Genomic DNA, 19,385 nt, shown 5'->3' on the forward strand with positions numbered 1-19,385 from the left:
AAGGCGTTAGATGAGGTTTTTCTGGGTTTTTTAGTGATTCACCACAGCGAAGGCGTTAGATTAGGTTTTCTGGGTGTTTTAGTGATTCACCACAGCGAAGGCGTTAGATGAGGTTTTTCTGGGTTTTTTAGTGATTCACTACAGCGAAGGCGTTAGATGAGGTTTTCTGGGTGTTTTAGTGATTCACCACAGCGAAGGCGTTAGATGAGGTTTTCTGGGTGTTTTAGTGATTCACCACAGCGAAGGCGTTAGATGAGGTTTTTCTGGGTTTTTTAGTGATTCACTACAGCGAAGGCGTTAGATGAGGTTTTCTGGGTGTTTTAGTGATTCACCACAGCGAAGGCGTTAGATGAGGTTTTCTGGGTGTTTTAGTGATTCACCACAGCGAAGGCGTTAGATGAGGTTTTCTGGGTGTTTTAGTGATTCACCACAGCGAAGGAGCTAGATTAGGTTTTCTGGGTGTTTTAGTGATTCACCGCAGCGAAGGCGTTAGATGAGGGTTTTCTGGGTGTTTTAGTGATTCACCACAGCGAAGGCGTTAGATGAGGTTTTCTGGGTGTTTTAGTGATTCACCACAGCGAAGGCGTTAGATGAGGTTTTCTGGGTGTTTTAGTGATTCACCACAGCGAAGGCGTTAGATGAGGTTTTCTGGGTGTTTTAGTGATTCACCACAGCGAAGGCGTTAGATGAGGTTTTCTGGGTGTTTTAGTGATTCACCACAGCGAAGGCGTTAGATGAGGTTTTCTGGGTGTTTTAGTGATTCACCACAGCGAAGGCGTTAGATTAGGTTTTCTGGGTGTTTTAGTGATTCACCACAGCGAAGGCGTTAGATGAGGTTTTTCTGGGTTTTTTAGTGATTCACTACAGCGAAGGCGTTAGATGAGGTTTTCTGGGTGTTTTAGTGATTCACCACAGCGAAGGCGTTAGATGAGGTTTTCTGGGTGTTTTAGTGATTCACCACAGCGAAGGCGTTAGATGAGGTTTTCTGGGTGTTTTAGTGATTCACCACAGCGAAGGAGCTAGATTAGGTTTTCTGGGTGTTTTAGTGATTCACCGCAGCGAAGGCGTTAGATGAGGGTTTTCTGGGTGTTTTAGTGATTCACCACAGCGAAGGCGTTAGATTAGGTTTTCTGGGTGTTTTAGTGATTCACCACAGCGAAGGCGTTAGATTAGGTTTTCTGGGTGTTTTAGTGATTCACCACAGCGAAGGCGTTAGATGAGGTTTTCTGGGTGTTTTAGTGATTCACCACAGCGAAGGCGTTAGATGAGGTTTTCTGGGTGTTTTAGTGATTCACCACAGCGAAGGCGTTAGATGAGGTTTTCTGGGTGTTTTAGTGATTCACCACAGCGAAGGAGCTAGATTAGGTTTTCTGGGTGTTTTAGTGATTCACCGCAGCGAAGGCGTTAGATGAGGGTTTTCTGGGTGTTTTAGTGATTCACCACAGCGAAGGCGTTAGATTAGGTTTTCTGGGTGTTTTAGTGATTCACCACAGCGAAGGCGTTAGATTAGGTTTTCTGGGTGTTTTAGTGATTCACCACAGCGAAGGCGTTAGATGAGGTTTTCTGGGTGTTTTAGTGATTCACCACAGCGAAGGCGTTAGATGAGGTTTTCTGGGTGTTTTAGTGATTCACCACAGCGAAGGCGTTAGATGAGGTTTTCTGGGTGTTTTAGTGATTCACCACAGCGAAGGCGTTAGATGAGGGTTTTCTGGGTGTTTTAGTGATTCACCACAGCGAAGGCGTTAGATGAGGTTTTCTGGGTGTTTTAGTGATTCACCACAGCGAAGACGTTAGATTAGGTTTTCTGGGTGTTTTAGTGATTCACCACAGCGAAGGCGTTAGATGAGGTTTTCTGGGTGTTTTAGTGATTCACCACAGCGAAGGCGTTAGATGAGGTTTTCTGGGTGTTTTAGTGATTCACCACAGCGAAGGCGTTAGATGAGGTTTTCTGGGTGTTTTAGTGATTCACCACAGCGAAGGCGTTACATGAGGTTTTCTGTGTGTTTTAGTGATTCACCACAGCGAAGGCGTTAGATGAGGTTTTCTGGGTGTTTTAGTGATTCACCACAGCGAAGGCGTAAGATGAGGTTTTCTGGGTGTTTTAGTGATTCACCACAGCGAAGGCGTTAGATGTGGTTTTCTGGGTGTTTTAGTGATTCACCACAGCGAAGGCGTTAGATGTGGTTTTCTGGGTGTTTTAGTGATTCACCACAGCGAAGGCGTTAGATGAGGTTTTCTGGGTGTTTTAGTGATTCACCACAGCGAAGGCGTTAGATGTGGTTTTCTGGGTGTTTTAGTGATTCACCACAGCGAAGGCGTTAGATGAGGTTTTCTGGGTGTTTTAGTGATTCACCACAGCGAAGGCGTTAGATGAGGTTTTCTGGGTGTTTTAGTGATTCACCACAGCGAAGGCGTTAGATGAGGTTTTCTGGGTGTTTTAGTGATTCACCACAGCGAAGGGGTAAGATGAGGTTTTCTGGGTGTTTTAGTGATTCACCACAGCGAAGGCGTAAGATGAGGTTTTCTGGGAGTTTTAGTGATTCACCACAGCGAAGGCGTTAGATGAGGTTTTCTGGGTGTTATAGTGATTCACCACAGTGAAGGCGTTAGATGAGGTTTTCTGGGTGTTTTAGTGATTCACCACAGCGAAGGCGTTAGATGAGGTTTTCTGGGTGTTTTAGTGATTCACCGCAGCGAAGGCGTTAGATGAGGTTTTCTGGGTGTTTTAGTGATTCACCACAGCGAAGGCGTTAGATGAGGTTTTCTGGGTGTTTTAGTGATTCACCACAGCGAAGGCGTTAGATGAGGTTTTCTGGGTGTTTTAGTGATTCACCACAGCGAAGGAGCTAGATTAGGTTTTCTGGGTGTTTTAGTGATTCACCGCAGCGAAGGCGTTAGATGAGGGTTTTCTGGGTGTTTTAGTGATTCACCACAGCGAAGGCGTTAGATTAGGTTTTCTGGGTGTTTTAGTGATTCACCACAGCGAAGGCGTTAGATTAGGTTTTCTGGGTGTTTTAGTGATTCACCACAGCGAAGGCGTTAGATGAGGTTTTCTGGGTGTTTTAGTGATTCACCACAGCGAAGGCGTTAGATGAGGTTTTCTGAGTGTTTTAGTGATTCACCACAGCGAAGGCGTTAGATGAGGTTTTCTGGGTGTTTTAGTGATTCACCACAGCGAAGGCGTTAGATGAGGGTTTTCTGGGTGTTTTAGTGATTCACCACAGCGAAGGCGTTAGATGAGGTTTTCTGGGTGTTTTAGTGATTCACCACAGCGAAGACGTTAGATTAGGTTTTCTGGGTGTTTTAGTGATTCACCACAGCGAAGGCGTTAGATGAGGTTTTCTGGGTGTTTTAGTGATTCACCACAGCGAAGGCGTTAGATGAGGTTTTCTGGGTGTTTTAGTGATTCACCACAGCGAAGGCGTTAGATGAGGTTTTCTGGGTGTTTTAGTGATTCACCACAGCGAAGGCGTTACATGAGGTTTTCTGTGTGTTTTAGTGATTCACCACAGCGAAGGCGTTAGATGAGGTTTTCTGGGTGTTTTAGTGATTCACCACAGCGAAGGCGTAAGATGAGGTTTTCTGGGTGTTTTAGTGATTCACCACAGCGAAGGCGTTAGATGTGGTTTTCTGGGTGTTTTAGTGATTCACCACAGCGAAGGCGTTAGATGTGGTTTTCTGGGTGTTTTAGTGATTCACCACAGCGAAGGCGTTAGATGAGGTTTTCTGGGTGTTTTAGTGATTCACCACAGCGAAGGCGTTAGATGTGGTTTTCTGGGTGTTTTAGTGATTCACCACAGCGAAGGCGTTAGATGAGGTTTTCTGGGTGTTTTAGTGATTCACCACAGCGAAGGCGTTAGATGAGGTTTTCTGGGTGTTTTAGTGATTCACCACAGCGAAGGCGTTAGATGAGGTTTTCTGGGTGTTTTAGTGATTCACCACAGCGAAGGGGTAAGATGAGGTTTTCTGGGTGTTTTAGTGATTCACCACAGCGAAGGCGTAAGATGAGGTTTTCTGGGAGTTTTAGTGATTCACCACAGCGAAGGCGTTAGATGAGGTTTTCTGGGTGTTATAGTGATTCACCACAGTGAAGGCGTTAGATGAGGTTTTCTGGGTGTTTTAGTGATTCACCACAGCGAAGGCGTTAGATGAGGTTTTCTGGGTGTTTTAGTGATTCACCGCAGCGAAGGCGTTAGATGAGGTTTTCTGGGTGTTTTAGTGATTCACCACAGCGAAGGCGTTAGATGAGGTTTTCTGGGTGTTTTAGTGATTCACCACAGCGAAGGGGTTAGATGAGGTTTTCTGGGTGTTTTAGTGATTCACTACAGCGAAGGCGTTAGATGAGGTTTTCTGGGTTTTAGTGATTCACCACAACGAAGGCGTTAGATGAGGTTTTCTGGGTGTTTTAGTGATTCACCACAGCGAAGGCGTTAGATGAGGTTTTCTGGGTGTTTTAGTGATTCACCACAGCAAAGGCGTTAGATGAGGTTTTCTGGGTGTTTTAGTGATTCACCGCAGCGAAGGCGTTAGATGAGGTTTTCTGGGTGTTTTAGTGATTCACCACAGCGAAGGCGTTAGATGAGGTTTTCTGGGTGTTTTAGTGATTCACCACAGCGAAGGGGTTAGATGAGGTTTTCTGGGTGTTTTAGTGATTCACTACAGCGAAGGCGTTAGATGAGGTTTTCTGGGTTTTAGTGATTCACCACAACGAAGGCGTTAGATGAGGTTTTCTGGGTGTTTTAGTGATTCACCACAGCGAAGGCGTTAGATGAGGTTTTCTGGGTGTTTTAGTGATTCACCACAGCAAAGGCGTTAGATGAGGTTTTCTGGGTGTTTTAGTGATTCACCGCAGCGAAGGCGTTAGATGAGGTTTTCTGGGTGTTTTAGTGATTCACCACAGCGAAGGCGTTAGATGAGGTTTTCTGGGTGTTTTAGTGATTCACCACAGCGAAGGGGTTAGATGAGGTTTTCTGGGTGTTTTAGTGATTCACTACAGCGAAGGCGTTAGATGAGGTTTTCTGGGTTTTAGTGATTCACCACAACGAAGGCGTTAGATGAGGTTTTCTGGGTGTTTTAGTGATTCACCACAGCGAAGGCGTTAGATGAGGTTTTCTGGGTGTTTTAGTGATTCACCACAGCAAAGGCGTTAGTTACATGAGGTTTTCTGGGTGTTTTAGTGATTCACCACAGCGAAGGCGTTAGATGAGGTTTTCTGGGTGTTTTAGTGATTCACCACAGCGAAGGCGTAAGATGAGGTTTTCTGGGTGTTTTAGTGATTCACCACAGCGAAGGCGTTAGATGAGGTTTTCTGGGTGTTTTAGTGATTCACCACAGCGAAGGCGTTAGATGAGGGTTTTCTGGGTGTTTTAGTGATTCACCACAGCGAAGGCGTTAGATGAGGTTTTCTGGGTGTTTTAGTGATTCACCACAGCGAAGGCGTTAGATGAGGTTTTCTGGGTGTTTTAGTGATTCACCACAGCGAAGGCGTTAGATGAGGTTTTCTGGGTGTTTTAGTGATTCACCACAGCGAAGGCGTTAGATGAGGTTTTCTGGGTGTTTTAGTGATTCACCACAGCGAAGGCGTTAGATGAGGTTTTCTGGGTGTTTTAGTGATTCACCACAGCGAAGGCGTTAGATGAGGTTTTCTGGGTGTTTTAGTGATTCACCACAGCGAAGGCGTTAGATGAGGTTTTCTGGGTGTTTTAGTGATTCACCACAGCGAAGGCGTTAGATGAGGTTTTCTGGGTGTTTTAGTGATTCACAACAGCGAAGGCGTTAGATGAGGTTTTCTGGGTGTTTTAGTGATTCACCACAACGAAGACGTTAGATGAGGGTTTTCTGGGTGTTTTAGTGATTCACGACAGCGAAGGCGTTAGATGAGGGTTTTCTGGGTGTTTTAGTGATTCACCACAGCGAAGGCGTTAGATGAGGTTTTCTGGGTGTTTTAGTGATTCACCACAGCGAAGGCGTTAGATGAGGTTTTCTGGGTGTTTTAGTGATTCACTACAGCGAAGGCGTTAGATGAGGTTTTCTGGGTGTTTTAGTGATTCACCACAGCGAAGGCGTTAGATGAGGGTTTTCTGGGTGTTTTAGTGATTCACCACAGCGAAGGCGTTAGATGAGGGTTTTCTGGGTGTTTTAGTGATTCACCACAGCGAAGGCGTTAGATGAGGTTTTCTGGGTGTTTTAGTGATTCACCACAGCGAAGGCGTTAGATGAGGTTTTCTGGGTGTTTTAGTGATTCACCACAGCGAAGGCGTTAGATGAGGGTTTTCTGGGTGTTTTAGTGATTCACCACAGCGAAGGCGTTAGATGAGGTTTTCTGGGTGTTTTAGTGATTCACCACAGCAAAGGCATAAGATGAGGTTTTCTGGGTGTTTTAGTGATTCACCACAGCGAAGGCGTTAGATGAGGGTTTTCTGGGTGTTTTAGTGATTCACCACAGTGAAGGCGTTAGATGAGGTTTTCTGGGTGTTTTAGTGATTCACCACAGCGAAGGCGTAAGATGAGGTTTTCTGGGTGTTTTAGTGATTCACCACAGCGAAGGCGTTAGATGAGGGTTTTCTGGGTGTTTTAGTGATTCACCACAGCGAAGGCGTTAGATGAGGTTTTCTGGGTGTTTTAGTGATTCACCACAGCGAAGGGGTTAGATTAGGTTTTCTGGGTGTTTTAGTGATTCACCACAGCGAAAGGCGTTAGATGAGGGTTTTCTGGGTGTTTTAGTGATTCACCACAGCGAAGGCGTTAGATGAGGTTTTCTGGGTGTTTTAGTGATTCACCACAGCGAAGGCGTTAGATGAGGTTTTCTGGGTGTTTTAGTGATTCACCACAGCGAAGGCGTTAGATGAGGTTTTCTGGGTGTTTTAGTGATTCACCACAGCGAAGGCGTTAGATGAGGGTTTTCTGGGTGTTTTAGTGATTCACCACAGCGAAGGCGTTAGATGAGGTTTTCTGGGTGTTTTAGTGATTCACCACAGCGAAGGTGTTAGATTAGGTTTTCTGGGTGTTTTAGTGATTCACCACAGCGAAGGCGTTAGATGAGGGTTTTCTGGGTGTTTTAGTGATTCACCACAGCGAAGGCGTAAGATGTGGTTTTCTGGGTGTTTTAGTGATTCACCACAGCGAAGGCGTTAGATGAGGTTTTCTGGGTGTTTTAGTGATTCACCACAGCGAAGGCGTTAGATGAGGGTTTTCTGGGTGTTTTAGTGATTCACCACAGCGAAAGGCGTTAGATGAGGTTTTCTGGGTGTTTTAGTGATTCACCACAGCGAAGGCGTTAGATGAGGTTTTCTGGGTGTTTTAGTGATTCACCACAGCGAAGGCGTTAGATGAGGTTTTCTGGGTGTTTTAGTGATTCACCACAGCGAAGGCGTTAGATGAGGTTTTTCTGGGTGTTTTAGTGATTCACCACAGCGAAGGCGTTAGATGAGGGTTTTCTGGGTGTTTTAGTGATTCCCCACAGCGAAGGCGTAAGATGAGGTTTTCTGGGTGTTTTAGTGATTCACCACAGCGAAGGCGTTAGATGAGGGTTTTCTGGGTGTTTTAGTGATTCACCACAGCGAAGGCGTTAGATGAGGGTTTTCTGGGTATTTTAGTGATTCACCACAGCGAAGGCGTTAGATGAGGTTTTCTGGGTGTTTTAGTGATTCACCACAGCGAAGGCGTTAGATGAGGTTTTTCTGGGTGTTTTAGTGATTCACCACAGCGAAGGCGTTACATGAGGGTTTTCTGGGTGTTTTAGTGATTCACCACAGCGAAGGCGTTAGATGAGGGTTTTCTGGGTGTTTTAGGTTTTAGTGATTCACCACAGCGAAGGCGTTAGATGAGGTTTTCTGGGTGTTTTAGTGATTCACCACAGCGAAGGCGTTAGATGAGGTTTTCTGGGTGTTTTAGTGATTCACCACAGCTAAGGCGTTAGATGAGGTTTTCTGGGTGTTTTAGTGATTCACCACAGCGAAGGCGTTAGATGAGGTTTTCTGGGTGTTTTAGTGATTCACCACAGCGAAGGCGTTAGATGAGGTTTTCTGGGTGTTTTAGTGATTCACCACAGCGAAGGCGTTAGATGAGGGTTTTCTGGGTGTTTTAGTGATTCACCACAGCGAAGGCGTTAGATGAGGTTTTCTGGGTGTTTTAGTGATTCACCACAGCGAAGGCGTTAGATGAGGGTTTTCTGGGTGTTTTAGTGATTCACCACAGCGAAGGCGTTAGATGAGGTTTTCTGGGTGTTTTAGTGATTCACCACAGCGAAGGCGTTAGATGAGGTTTTCTGGGTGTTTTAGTGATTCACCACAGCAAAGGCATAAGATGAGGTTTTCTGGGTGTTTTAGTGATTCACCACAGCGAAGGCGTTAGATGAGGGTTTTCTGGGTGTTTTAGTGATTCACCACAGTGAAGGCGTTAGATGAGGTTTTCTGGGTGTTTTAGTGATTCACCACAGCGAAGGCGTAAGATGAGGTTTTCTGGGTGTTTTAGTGATTCACCACAGCGAAGGCGTTAGATGAGGGTTTTCTGGGTGTTTTAGTGATTCACCACAGCGAAGGCGTTAGATGAGGTTTTCTGGGTGTTTTAGTGATTCACCACAGCGAAGGGGTTAGATTAGGTTTTCTGGGTGTTTTAGTGATTCACCACAGCGAAAGGCGTTAGATGAGGGTTTTCTGGGTGTTTTAGTGATTCACCACAGCGAAGGCGTTAGATGAGGTTTTCTGGGTGTTTTAGTGATTCACCACAGCGAAGGCGTTAGATGAGGTTTTCTGGGTGTTTTAGTGATTCACCACAGCGAAGGCGTTAGATGAGGTTTTCTGGGTGTTTTAGTGATTCACCACAGCGAAGGCGTTAGATGAGGGTTTTCTGGGTGTTTTAGTGATTCACCACAGCGAAGGCGTTAGATGAGGTTTTCTGGGTGTTTTAGTGATTCACCACAGCGAAGGTGTTAGATTAGGTTTTCTGGGTGTTTTAGTGATTCACCACAGCGAAGGCGTTAGATGAGGGTTTTCTGGGTGTTTTAGTGATTCACCACAGCGAAGGCGTAAGATGTGGTTTTCTGGGTGTTTTAGTGATTCACCACAGCGAAGGCGTTAGATGAGGTTTTCTGGGTGTTTTAGTGATTCACCACAGCGAAGGCGTTAGATGAGGGTTTTCTGGGTGTTTTAGTGATTCACCACAGCGAAAGGCGTTAGATGAGGTTTTCTGGGTGTTTTAGTGATTCACCACAGCGAAGGCGTTAGATGAGGTTTTCTGGGTGTTTTAGTGATTCACCACAGCGAAGGCGTTAGATGAGGTTTTCTGGGTGTTTTAGTGATTCACCACAGCGAAGGCGTTAGATGAGGTTTTTCTGGGTGTTTTAGTGATTCACCACAGCGAAGGCGTTAGATGAGGGTTTTCTGGGTGTTTTAGTGATTCCCCACAGCGAAGGCGTAAGATGAGGTTTTCTGGTTGTTTTAGTGATTCACCACAGCGAAGGCGTTAGATGAGGGTTTTCTGGGTGTTTTAGTGATTCACCACAGCGAAGGCGTTAGATGAGGGTTTTCTGGGTATTTTAGTGATTCACCACAGCGAAGGCGTTAGATGAGGTTTTCTGGGTGTTTTAGTGATTCACCACAGCGAAGGCGTTAGATGAGGTTTTTCTGGGTGTTTTAGTGATTCACCACAGCGAAGGCGTTACATGAGGGTTTTCTGGGTGTTTTAGTGATTCACCACAGCGAAGGCGTTAGATGAGGGTTTTCTGGGTGTTTTAGGTTTTAGTGATTCACCACAGCGAAGGCGTTAGATGAGGTTTTCTGGGTGTTTTAGTGATTCACCACAGCGAAGGCGTTAGATGAGGTTTTCTGGGTGTTTTAGTGATTCACCACAGCTAAGGCGTTAGATGAGGTTTTCTGGGTGTTTTAGTGATTCACCACAGCGAAGGCGTTAGATGAGGTTTTCTGGGTGTTTTAGTGATTCACCACAGCGAAGGCGTTAGATGAGGTTTTCTGGGTGTTTTAGTGATTCACCACAGCGAAGGCGTTAGATGAGGGTTTTCTGGGTGTTTTAGTGATTCACCACAGCGAAGGCGTTAGATGAGGTTTTCTGGGTGTTTTAGTGATTCACCACAGCGAAGGTGTTAGATTAGGTTTTCTGGGTGTTTTAGTGATTCACCACAGCGAAGGCGTTAGATGAGGGTTTTCTGGGTGTTTTAGTGATTCACCACAGCGAAGGCGTAAGATGTGGTTTTCTGGGTGTTTTAGTGATTCACCACAGCGAAGGCGTTAGATGAGGTTTTCTGGGTGTTTTAGTGATTCACCACAGCGAAGGCGTTAGATGAGGGTTTTCTGGGTGTTTTAGTGATTCACCACAGCGAAAGGCGTTAGATGAGGTTTTCTGGGTGTTTTAGTGATTCACCACAGCGAAGGCGTTAGATGAGGTTTTCTGGGTGTTTTAGTGATTCACCACAGCGAAGGCGTTAGATGAGGTTTTCTGGGTGTTTTAGTGATTCACCACAGCGAAGGCGTTAGATGAGGTTTTTCTGGGTGTTTTAGTGATTCACCACAGCGAAGGCGTTAGATGAGGGTTTTCTGGGTGTTTTAGTGATTCCCCACAGCGAAGGCGTAAGATGAGGTTTTCTGGGTGTTTTAGTGATTCACCACAGCGAAGGCGTTAGATGAGGGTTTTCTGGGTGTTTTAGTGATTCACCACAGCGAAGGCGTTAGATGAGGGTTTTCTGGGTATTTTAGTGATTCACCACAGCGAAGGCGTTAGATGAGGTTTTCTGGGTGTTTTAGTGATTCACCACAGCGAAGGCGTTAGATGAGGTTTTTCTGGGTGTTTTAGTGATTCACCACAGCGAAGGCGTTACATGAGGGTTTTCTGGGTGTTTTAGTGATTCACCACAGCGAAGGCGTTAGATGAGGGTTTTCTGGGTGTTTTAGGTTTTAGTGATTCACCACAGCGAAGGCGTTAGATGAGGTTTTCTGGGTGTTTTAGTGATTCACCACAGCGAAGGCGTTAGATGAGGTTTTCTGGGTGTTTTAGTGATTCACCACAGCTAAGGCGTTAGATGAGGTTTTCTGGGCGTTTTAGTGATTCACCACAGCGAAGGCGTTAGATGAGGGTTTTCTGGGTGTTTTAGTGATTCACCACAGCGAAGGCGTTAGATGAGGTTTTCTGGGCGTTTTAGTGATTCACCACAGCGAAGGCGTTAGATGAGGGTTTTCTGGGTGTTTTAGTGATTCACCACAGCGAAGGCGTTAGATGAGGGTTTTCTGGGTGTTTTAGTGATTCACCACAGCGAAGGCGTTACATGAGGGTTTTCTGGGTGTTTTAGTGATTCACCACAGCGAAGGCGTTAGATGAGGTTTTCTGGGTGTTTTAGTGATTCACCACAGCGAAGGCGTTAGATGAGGTTTTCTGGGTGTTTTAGTGATTCACCACAGCAAAGGCGTTAGATGAGGTTTTCTGGGTGTTTTAGTGATTCACTACAGCGAAGGCGTTAGATGAGGTTTTCTGGGTGTTTTAGTGATTCACCACAGTGAAGGCGTTAGATGAGGTTTTCTGGGTGTTTTAGTGATTCACCACAGCGAAGGCGTAAGATGAGGTTTTCTGGGTGTTTTAGTGATTCACTACAGGGAAGGCGTTAGATGAGGTTTTCTGGGTGTTTTAGTGATTCACCACAGCGAAGGCGTTAGATGAGGTCTTCTGGGTGTTTTAGTGATTCACCACAGCGAAGGTGTAAGATGAGGTTTTCTGGGTGTTTTAGTGATTCACCACAGCGAAGGCATTAGATGAGGTTTTCTGGGTGTTTTAGTGATTCACCACAGCGAAGGCGTTAGATGAGGTTTTCTGGGTGTTTTAGTGATTCACCACAGCGAAGGCGTTAGATGAGGTTTTCTGGGTGTTTTAGTGATTCACCACAGCTAAGGCGTTAGATGAGGTTTTCTGGGTGTTTTAGTGATTCACCACAGCGAAGGCGTTAGATGAGGTTTTCTGGGTGTTTTAGTGATTCACCACAGCGAAGGCGTTAGATGAGGTTTTCTGGGTGTTTTAGTGATTCACCACAGCGAAGGCGTTAGATGAGGGTTTTCTGGGTGTTTTAGTGATTCACCACAGCGAAGGCGTTAGATGAGGTTTTCTGGGTGTTTTAGTGATTCACCACAGCGAAGGTGTTAGATTAGGTTTTCTGGGTGTTTTAGTGATTCACCACAGCGAAGGCGTTAGATGAGGGTTTTCTGGGTGTTTTAGTGATTCACCACAGCGAAGGCGTAAGATGTGGTTTTCTGGGTGTTTTAGTGATTCACCACAGCGAAGGCGTTAGATGAGGTTTTCTGGGTGTTTTAGTGATTCACCACAGCGAAGGCGTTAGATGAGGGTTTTCTGGGTGTTTTAGTGATTCACCACAGCGAAAGGCGTTAGATGAGGTTTTCTGGGTGTTTTAGTGATTCACCACAGCGAAGGCGTTAGATGAGGTTTTCTGGGTGTTTTAGTGATTCACCACAGCGAAGGCGTTAGATGAGGTTTTCTGGGTGTTTTAGTGATTCACCACAGCGAAGGCGTTAGATGAGGTTTTTCTGGGTGTTTTAGTGATTCACCACAGCGAAGGCGTTAGATGAGGGTTTTCTGGGTGTTTTAGTGATTCCCCACAGCGAAGGCGTAAGATGAGGTTTTCTGGGTGTTTTAGTGATTCACCACAGCGAAGGCGTTAGATGAGGGTTTTCTGGGTGTTTTAGTGATTCACCACAGCGAAGGCGTTAGATGAGGGTTTTCTGGGTATTTTAGTGATTCACCACAGCGAAGGCGTTAGATGAGGTTTTCTGGGTGTTTTAGTGATTCACCACAGCGAAGGCGTTAGATGAGGTTTTTCTGGGTGTTTTAGTGATTCACCACAGCGAAGGCGTTACATGAGGGTTTTCTGGGTGTTTTAGTGATTCACCACAGCGAAGGCGTTAGATGAGGGTTTTCTGGGTGTTTTAGGTTTTAGTGATTCACCACAGCGAAGGCGTTAGATGAGGTTTTCTGGGTGTTTTAGTGATTCACCACAGCGAAGGCGTTAGATGAGGTTTTCTGGGTGTTTTAGTTATTCACCACAGCTAAGGCGTTAGATGAGGTTTTCTGGGCGTTTTAGTGATTCACCACAGCGAAGGCGTTAGATGAGGGTTTTCTGGGTGTTTTAGTGATTCACCACAGCGAAGGCGTTAGATGAGGTTTTCTGGGCGTTTTAGTGATTCACCACAGCGAAGGCGTTAGATGAGGGTTTTCTGGGTGTTTTAGTGATTCACCACAGCGAAGGCGTTAGATGAGGGTTTTCTGGGTGTTTTAGTGATTCACCACAGCGAAGGCGTTACATGAGGGTTTTCTGGGTGTTTTAGTGATTCACCACAGCGAAGGCGTTAGATGAGGTTTTCTGGGTGTTTTAGTGATTCACCACAGCGAAGGCGTTAGATGAGGTTTTCTGGGTGTTTTAGTGATTCACCACAGCAAAGGCGTTAGATGAGGTTTTCTGGGTGTTTTAGTGATTCACTACAGCGAAGGCGTTAGATGAGGTTTTCTGGGTGTTTTAGTGATTCACCACAGTGAAGGCGTTAGATGAGGTTTTCTGGGTGTTTTAGTGATTCACCACAGCGAAGGCGTAAGATGAGGTTTTCTGGGTGTTTTAGTGATTCACTACAGGGAAGGCATTAGATGAGGTTTTCTGGGTGTTTTAGTGATTCACCACAGCGAAGGCGTTAGATGAGGTCTTCTGGGTGTTTTAGTGATTCACCACAGCGAAGGTGTAAGATGAGGTTTTCTGGGTGTTTTAGTGATTCACCACAGCGAAGGCATTAGATGAGGTTTTCTGGGTGTTTTAGTGATTCACCACAGCTAAGGCGTAAGATGAGGTTTTCTGGGTGTTTTAGTGATTCACCACAGCGAAGGCGTTAGATGAGGTTTTCTGGGTGTTTTAGTGATTCACCACAGCGAAGGCGTTAGATGAGGTTTTCTGGGTGTTTTAGTGATTCACCACAGCGAAGGTGTTAGATGAGGTTTTCTGGGTGTTTTAGTGATTCACCACAGCGAAGGCGTTAGATGTGGTTTTCTGGGTGGTGAATCACTAAAACACCCAGAAAACCTCATCTATCGCCTTCGCTGTGGTGAATCACTAAAACACCCAGAAAACCTCATCTTACGCCTTCGCTGTGGTGAATCACTAAAACACCCAGAAAACCTCATCTAACGCCTTTCGCTGTGGTGAATCACTAAAACACCCAGAAAACCTCATCTAACGCCTTCGCTGTGGTGAATCACTAAAACACAGCGAAGGCGTTAGATGAGGTTTTCTTGGTGTTTTAGTGATTCACCACAGCGAAGACGTTAGATGAGGGTTTTCTGGGTGTTTTAGTGATTCACCACAGCGAAGGCGTTAGATGAGGTTTTCTGGGCGTTTTAGTGATTCACCACAATGAAGGCGTTAGATGAGGTTTTCTGGGCGTTTTAGTGATTCACCACAGCGAAGGCGTTAGATGAGGTTTTCTGGGTTTTTTAGTGATTCACCCAGAAAACCTCATCTTACAGTAGTTACCTTGACAACAACTGCTTTAATAATGAACACCTCTAACCTCTGACCTCTAATACCTAACCTCTGACCTCTAACTCCAGGCTCCTGTTTTTAGCTTGGAAGCTGGTTGACTTCAGCTCTTACTTGTAAGTTACTATAGTTACCTTGACAACTGCTTTAATAATGAACACCTCTAACCTCTGACCTCTAATACCTAACCTCTGACCTCTAACTCCAGGCTCCTGTTTTTAGCTAGGAAGCTGGTTGACTTCAGCTCTTACTTGTAAGTTACTATAGTTACCTTGACAACTGCTTTAATAATGAACACCTCTAACCTCTGACCTCTGACCTCTAACTCCAGGCTGGCCTGACGGCGCTTGCTCTCCAGACATTCATCAACCTGTTCCAAAATTTCAGCCTCTTCACCGATCAGCTCGACGACAACGCCGGTTACCACGACAACGCCCGAGGCACGCCCGTCGCCAACGGAGTCACCATAGTAACCACCAACCCCTACCAGCAGGCCCCTCCCTTCAGCGAAACTCTGAGTCTGGACCCTTCTGCCCTCACACCTGCTCCTGTCTTCTAGAGGGAGAGAGGAGAGAAAGATGGAGAGAGGAGAGAGGGAGAGAGGAGAAATGGAGAGAGGAGAGAAGAGAGAAAGATGGAGAGAGGGAGAGAGGAGAAATGGAGAGATGAGAGATGGAGAGAGGAGAGAGGGAGAGATGGAGAGATGGAGAGAGAGGAGAGATGGAGAGAGGAGAGAGAGATGGAGAGAGGAGAGAGGGAGAGATGGAGAGAGGAGAGAGGAGAGATGGAGAGATGAGAGATGGAGAGAGAGGAGAGATGGAGAGAGGAGAGAGAGATGGAGAGAGGAGAGAGGGAGAGATGGAGAGCGGAGAGAGAGGGAGAAATGGAGAGAGGTAGAAATGAGAAAGTAGGAGGGAGGAGAGAGGGAGAGATGGAGAGAGGAGAGAGAGGGAGAGATGGAGAGAGGAAAGATGGAGAGATGGAGAGAGAGGAGAGATGCAGAGAGAGGAGAGATGGAGAGAGAGGGAGAGAAGAGATAGATGGAGAGAGATGAGGAGGAATGGACAGAGAGAGATGGAGAGAGAGAGAGAGAAGAGATAGATGGAGAGAGAGGGAGAGAAGAGATAGATAGAGAGAGATGAGGAGGAATGGACAGAGAGAGATGGAGAGAGAGAGAGAGAAGAGATAGATGGAGAGAGAGGGAGAGAAGAGATAGATGGAGAGAGATGAGGAGGAATGGACAGAGATAGATGGAGAGAGGAGAGATGGAGAGAGAGGGAGAGAAGAGATAGATGGAGAGAGGAGAGATGGAGAGAGAGGAGAGATGGAGAGATGGAGAGAAGAGATAGATGGAGAGAGATGAGGAGGAATGGACAGAGAGAGATGGAGAGAGAGAGAGAGAAGAGATAGATGGAGAGAGAGGGAGAGAAGAGATAGATGGAGAGAGATGAGGAGGAATGGACAGAGAGAGATGGAGAGAGAGAGAGAGAAGAGATAGATGGAGAGAGAGGGAGAGAAGAGATAGATGGAGAGAGATGAGGAGGAATGGACAGAGATAGATGGAGAGAGGAGAGATGGAGAGAGAGGGAGAAAAGAGATAGATGGAGAGAGGAGAGATGGAGAGATGGAGAGAGAGGGAGAGAAGAGATAGATGGAGAGAGATGAGGAGGAATGGACAGAGAGAGAATAGGAAATAGTTTCTAGGCGTGATACCGTTGTGACATGACAGAGGTTGGAGCTTCAAGATGCTCAGGGTTAGCCTGATTGGCCGACTGAGGGTCAGGTGATGCTGGCTCTCTGTCACCATGGCAACTGCTGGCTCAGTCTAGGATTCACACAGAGCAGGAACTAGAGCACACACACAGAGAGGCCGTTTTACTCAGAGAGGTTTATAACATTGTTGTAAATATAGTAGTCTACATCCCCTTATGAAGGTCCTGTGGAACTCATTATTAAAGCTGTAGGAAACAGAGAGAATAGAGAGAGAGAGAATAGAGAGAGCTCCCCAGACACAGAGGAGCCCTCCACCAGAAAGACATGTTATGAACACTATTGAAAAGAGAGATAGACAGGAAGAGAGAGAGAGAGAGACAGAGGGGGAGAGAGGAAGAGAGGGAGAGAGAGACAGAGAGAGAGAGAGATAAGAGGAGAGAGAGACAGGGAGAGTGAGGAGAGTGTGAGAGAGAGAGAGACAGAGAGAGACAGAGAGAGACAGAGAGACAGAGAGACCTTCATTAGAGTGGCTGTAAATCCTGTTATAATGTGAAATAATTCATGTCATTAAATATTTTATTGTAAAATGCTGAAGCTGGAATATGAAAAATAAAACCACACGACAACAAGAACCAACCGCTGCGATCTCATTGGTGTATTTATTTTATTTCTGTGATTTGATTGGTTGATTGAAATATATATGTTTTGAATCCTAAGCAACCTGCCTACACATAGTTTAAAGTACAAAAACCAACATGGCCGCCGTAGTGCGTCAAAGCTGTGAGCTGGAAAACCTTGGTGGAGCAAGGGTGGAAGTCCAACGTCAAACCAATGTCTGTTCTCACTTAAAACATGGGTTTATTAATGACCTCAGACCCAATGTCTGTTCTCACTTAAAACATGGGTTTATTAATGTGGTGGACCTCAGACCTCCATCTGCTCGTTGTTCCATAGTTTTGTTGTCTTCTGGTCCCAGCTAATCATCAATATCTGTGGCTAATCAATCTGGTCCCAGCTACATATCAGCTCTTAATCATCAATATCTGTGGCTAATCAATCTGGTCCCAGCTACATATCAGCTCTTAATCATCAATGTCTGTGGCTAATCAATCTGGTCCCAGCTACATATCAGCTCTTAATCATCAATGTCTGTGGCTAATCAATCTGGTCCCAGCTACATATCAGCTCTTAATCATCAATGTCTGTGGCTAATCAATCTGGTCCCAGCTACATATCAGCTCTTAATCATCAATGTCTGTGGCTAATCAATCTGGTCCCAGCTACATATCAGCTCTTAATCATCAATATCTGTGGCTAATCAATCTGGTCCCAGCTACATATCAGCTCTTAATCATCAATGTCTGTGGCTAATCAATCTGGTCCCAGCTACATATCAGCTCTTAATCATCAATGTCTGTGGCTAATCAATCTGGTCCCAGCTACATATCAGCTCTTAATCATCAATGTCTGTGGCTAATCAATCTGGTCCCAGCTACATATCAGCTCTTAATCATCAATGTCTGTGGCTAATCAATCTGGTCCCAGCTACATATCAGCTCTTAATCATCAATATCTGTGGCTAATCAATCTGGTCCCAGCTACATATCAGCTCTTAATCATCAATGTCTGTGGCTAATCAATCTGGTCCCAGCTACATATCAGCTCTTAATCATCAATGTCTGTGGCTAATCAATCTGGTCCCAGCTACATATCAGCTCTTAATCATCAATGTCTGTGGCTAATCAATCTGGTCCCAGCTACATATCAGCTCTTAATCATCAATGTCTGTGGCTAATCAATCTGGTCCCAGCTACATATCAGCTCTTAATCATCAATGTCTGTGGCTAATCAATCTGGTCCCAGCTACATATCAGCTCTTAATCATCAATATCTGTGGCTAATCAATCTGCTCCCAGCTACATATCAGCTCTTAATCATCAATGTCTGTGGCTAATCAATCTGGTCCCAGCTACATATCAGCTCTTAATCATCAATGTCTGTGGCTAATCAATCTGGTCCCAGCTACATATCAGCTCTTAATCATCAATATCTGTGGCTAATCAATCTGGTCCCAGCTACATATCAGCTCTTAATCATCAATGTCTGTGGCTAATCAATCTGGTCCCAGCTACATATCAGCTCTTAATCATCAATGTCTGTGGCTAATCAATCTGGTCCCAGCTACATATCAGCTCTTAATCATCAATGTCTGTGGCTAATCAATCTGGTCCCAGCTACATATCAGCTCTTAATCATCAATGTCTGTGGCTAATCAATCTGGTCCCAGCTACATATCAGCTCTTAATCATCAATGTCTGTGGCTAATCAATCTGGTCCCAGCTACATATCAGCTCTTAATCATCAATGTCTGTGGCTAATCAATCTGCTCCCAGCTACATATCAGCTCTTAATCATCAATGTCTGTGGCTAATCAATCTGGTCCCAGCTACATATCAGCTCTTAATCATCAATGTCTGTGGCTAATCAATCTGGTCCCAGCTACATATCAGCTCTTAATCATCAATGTCTGTGGCTAATCAATCTGGTCCCAGCTACATATCAGCTCTTAATCATCAATGTCTGTGGCTAATCAATCTGGTCCCAGCTACATATCAGCTCTTAATCATCAATGTCTGTGGCTAATCAATCTGGTCCCAGCTACATATCAGCTCTTAATCATCAATGTCTGTGGCTAATCAATCTGGTCCCAGCTACATATCAGCTCTTAATCATCAATGTCTGTGGCTAATCAATCTGGTCCCAGCTACATATCAGCTCTTAATCATCAATGCATCAGACTATAGAACTTTAGTTTTCATATAAAATACTTTCAGCATCATTTAAAAAAAAAAAGTTAAATATATTTTTAATTAACTAGGCAAGTCAGTATAGAACAAATTTTTATTTACAGTTACGTCTTACCGGGGAACAGTGCCTTGTTCAGAGGGAAGAACGACCAGATTTTTCATCTTGTCAGCTCGGGGATTCGATCTGGCAACCATTTACGATTACTGGCCCGACGCTCTAACCACTAGGCTACCCTGCCGCCCCCAAAATATAATATAGTTTATATAGCTATATAAATATAACTTTCCTTCTAAAATACTATCATAATTATCAACATATAATATAGTATTAT

The 19,385-nt window shown here is 45.1% G+C and overlaps 1 protein-coding gene across 2 annotated transcripts in view; it reads left to right on the top strand.

The window, feature by feature from the left end:
• LOC129847105 (synaptogyrin-3-like) overlaps positions 1-16,882 on the top strand; it is a 48,235-nt gene extending 31,353 nt beyond the window's left edge. For both annotated transcript variants that reach the window (XM_055914902.1, XM_055914903.1), the window contains exon 4: positions 14,865-16,882. In XM_055914902.1, coding sequence (XP_055770877.1) covers positions 14,865-15,092 — 228 coding nt within the window. In that variant the 3' untranslated portion in view covers positions 15,093-16,882. The remainder of the gene's footprint in view (positions 1-14,864) is intronic.
• The last annotated feature ends 2,503 nt before the right edge of the window (positions 16,883-19,385 follow it).

The sequence above is a fragment of the Salvelinus fontinalis genome, unplaced genomic scaffold (genome assembly GCF_029448725.1).
Source record: "Salvelinus fontinalis isolate EN_2023a unplaced genomic scaffold, ASM2944872v1 scaffold_0705, whole genome shotgun sequence".
Classification (NCBI taxonomy): Eukaryota; Metazoa; Chordata; class Actinopteri; order Salmoniformes; family Salmonidae; genus Salvelinus; species Salvelinus fontinalis.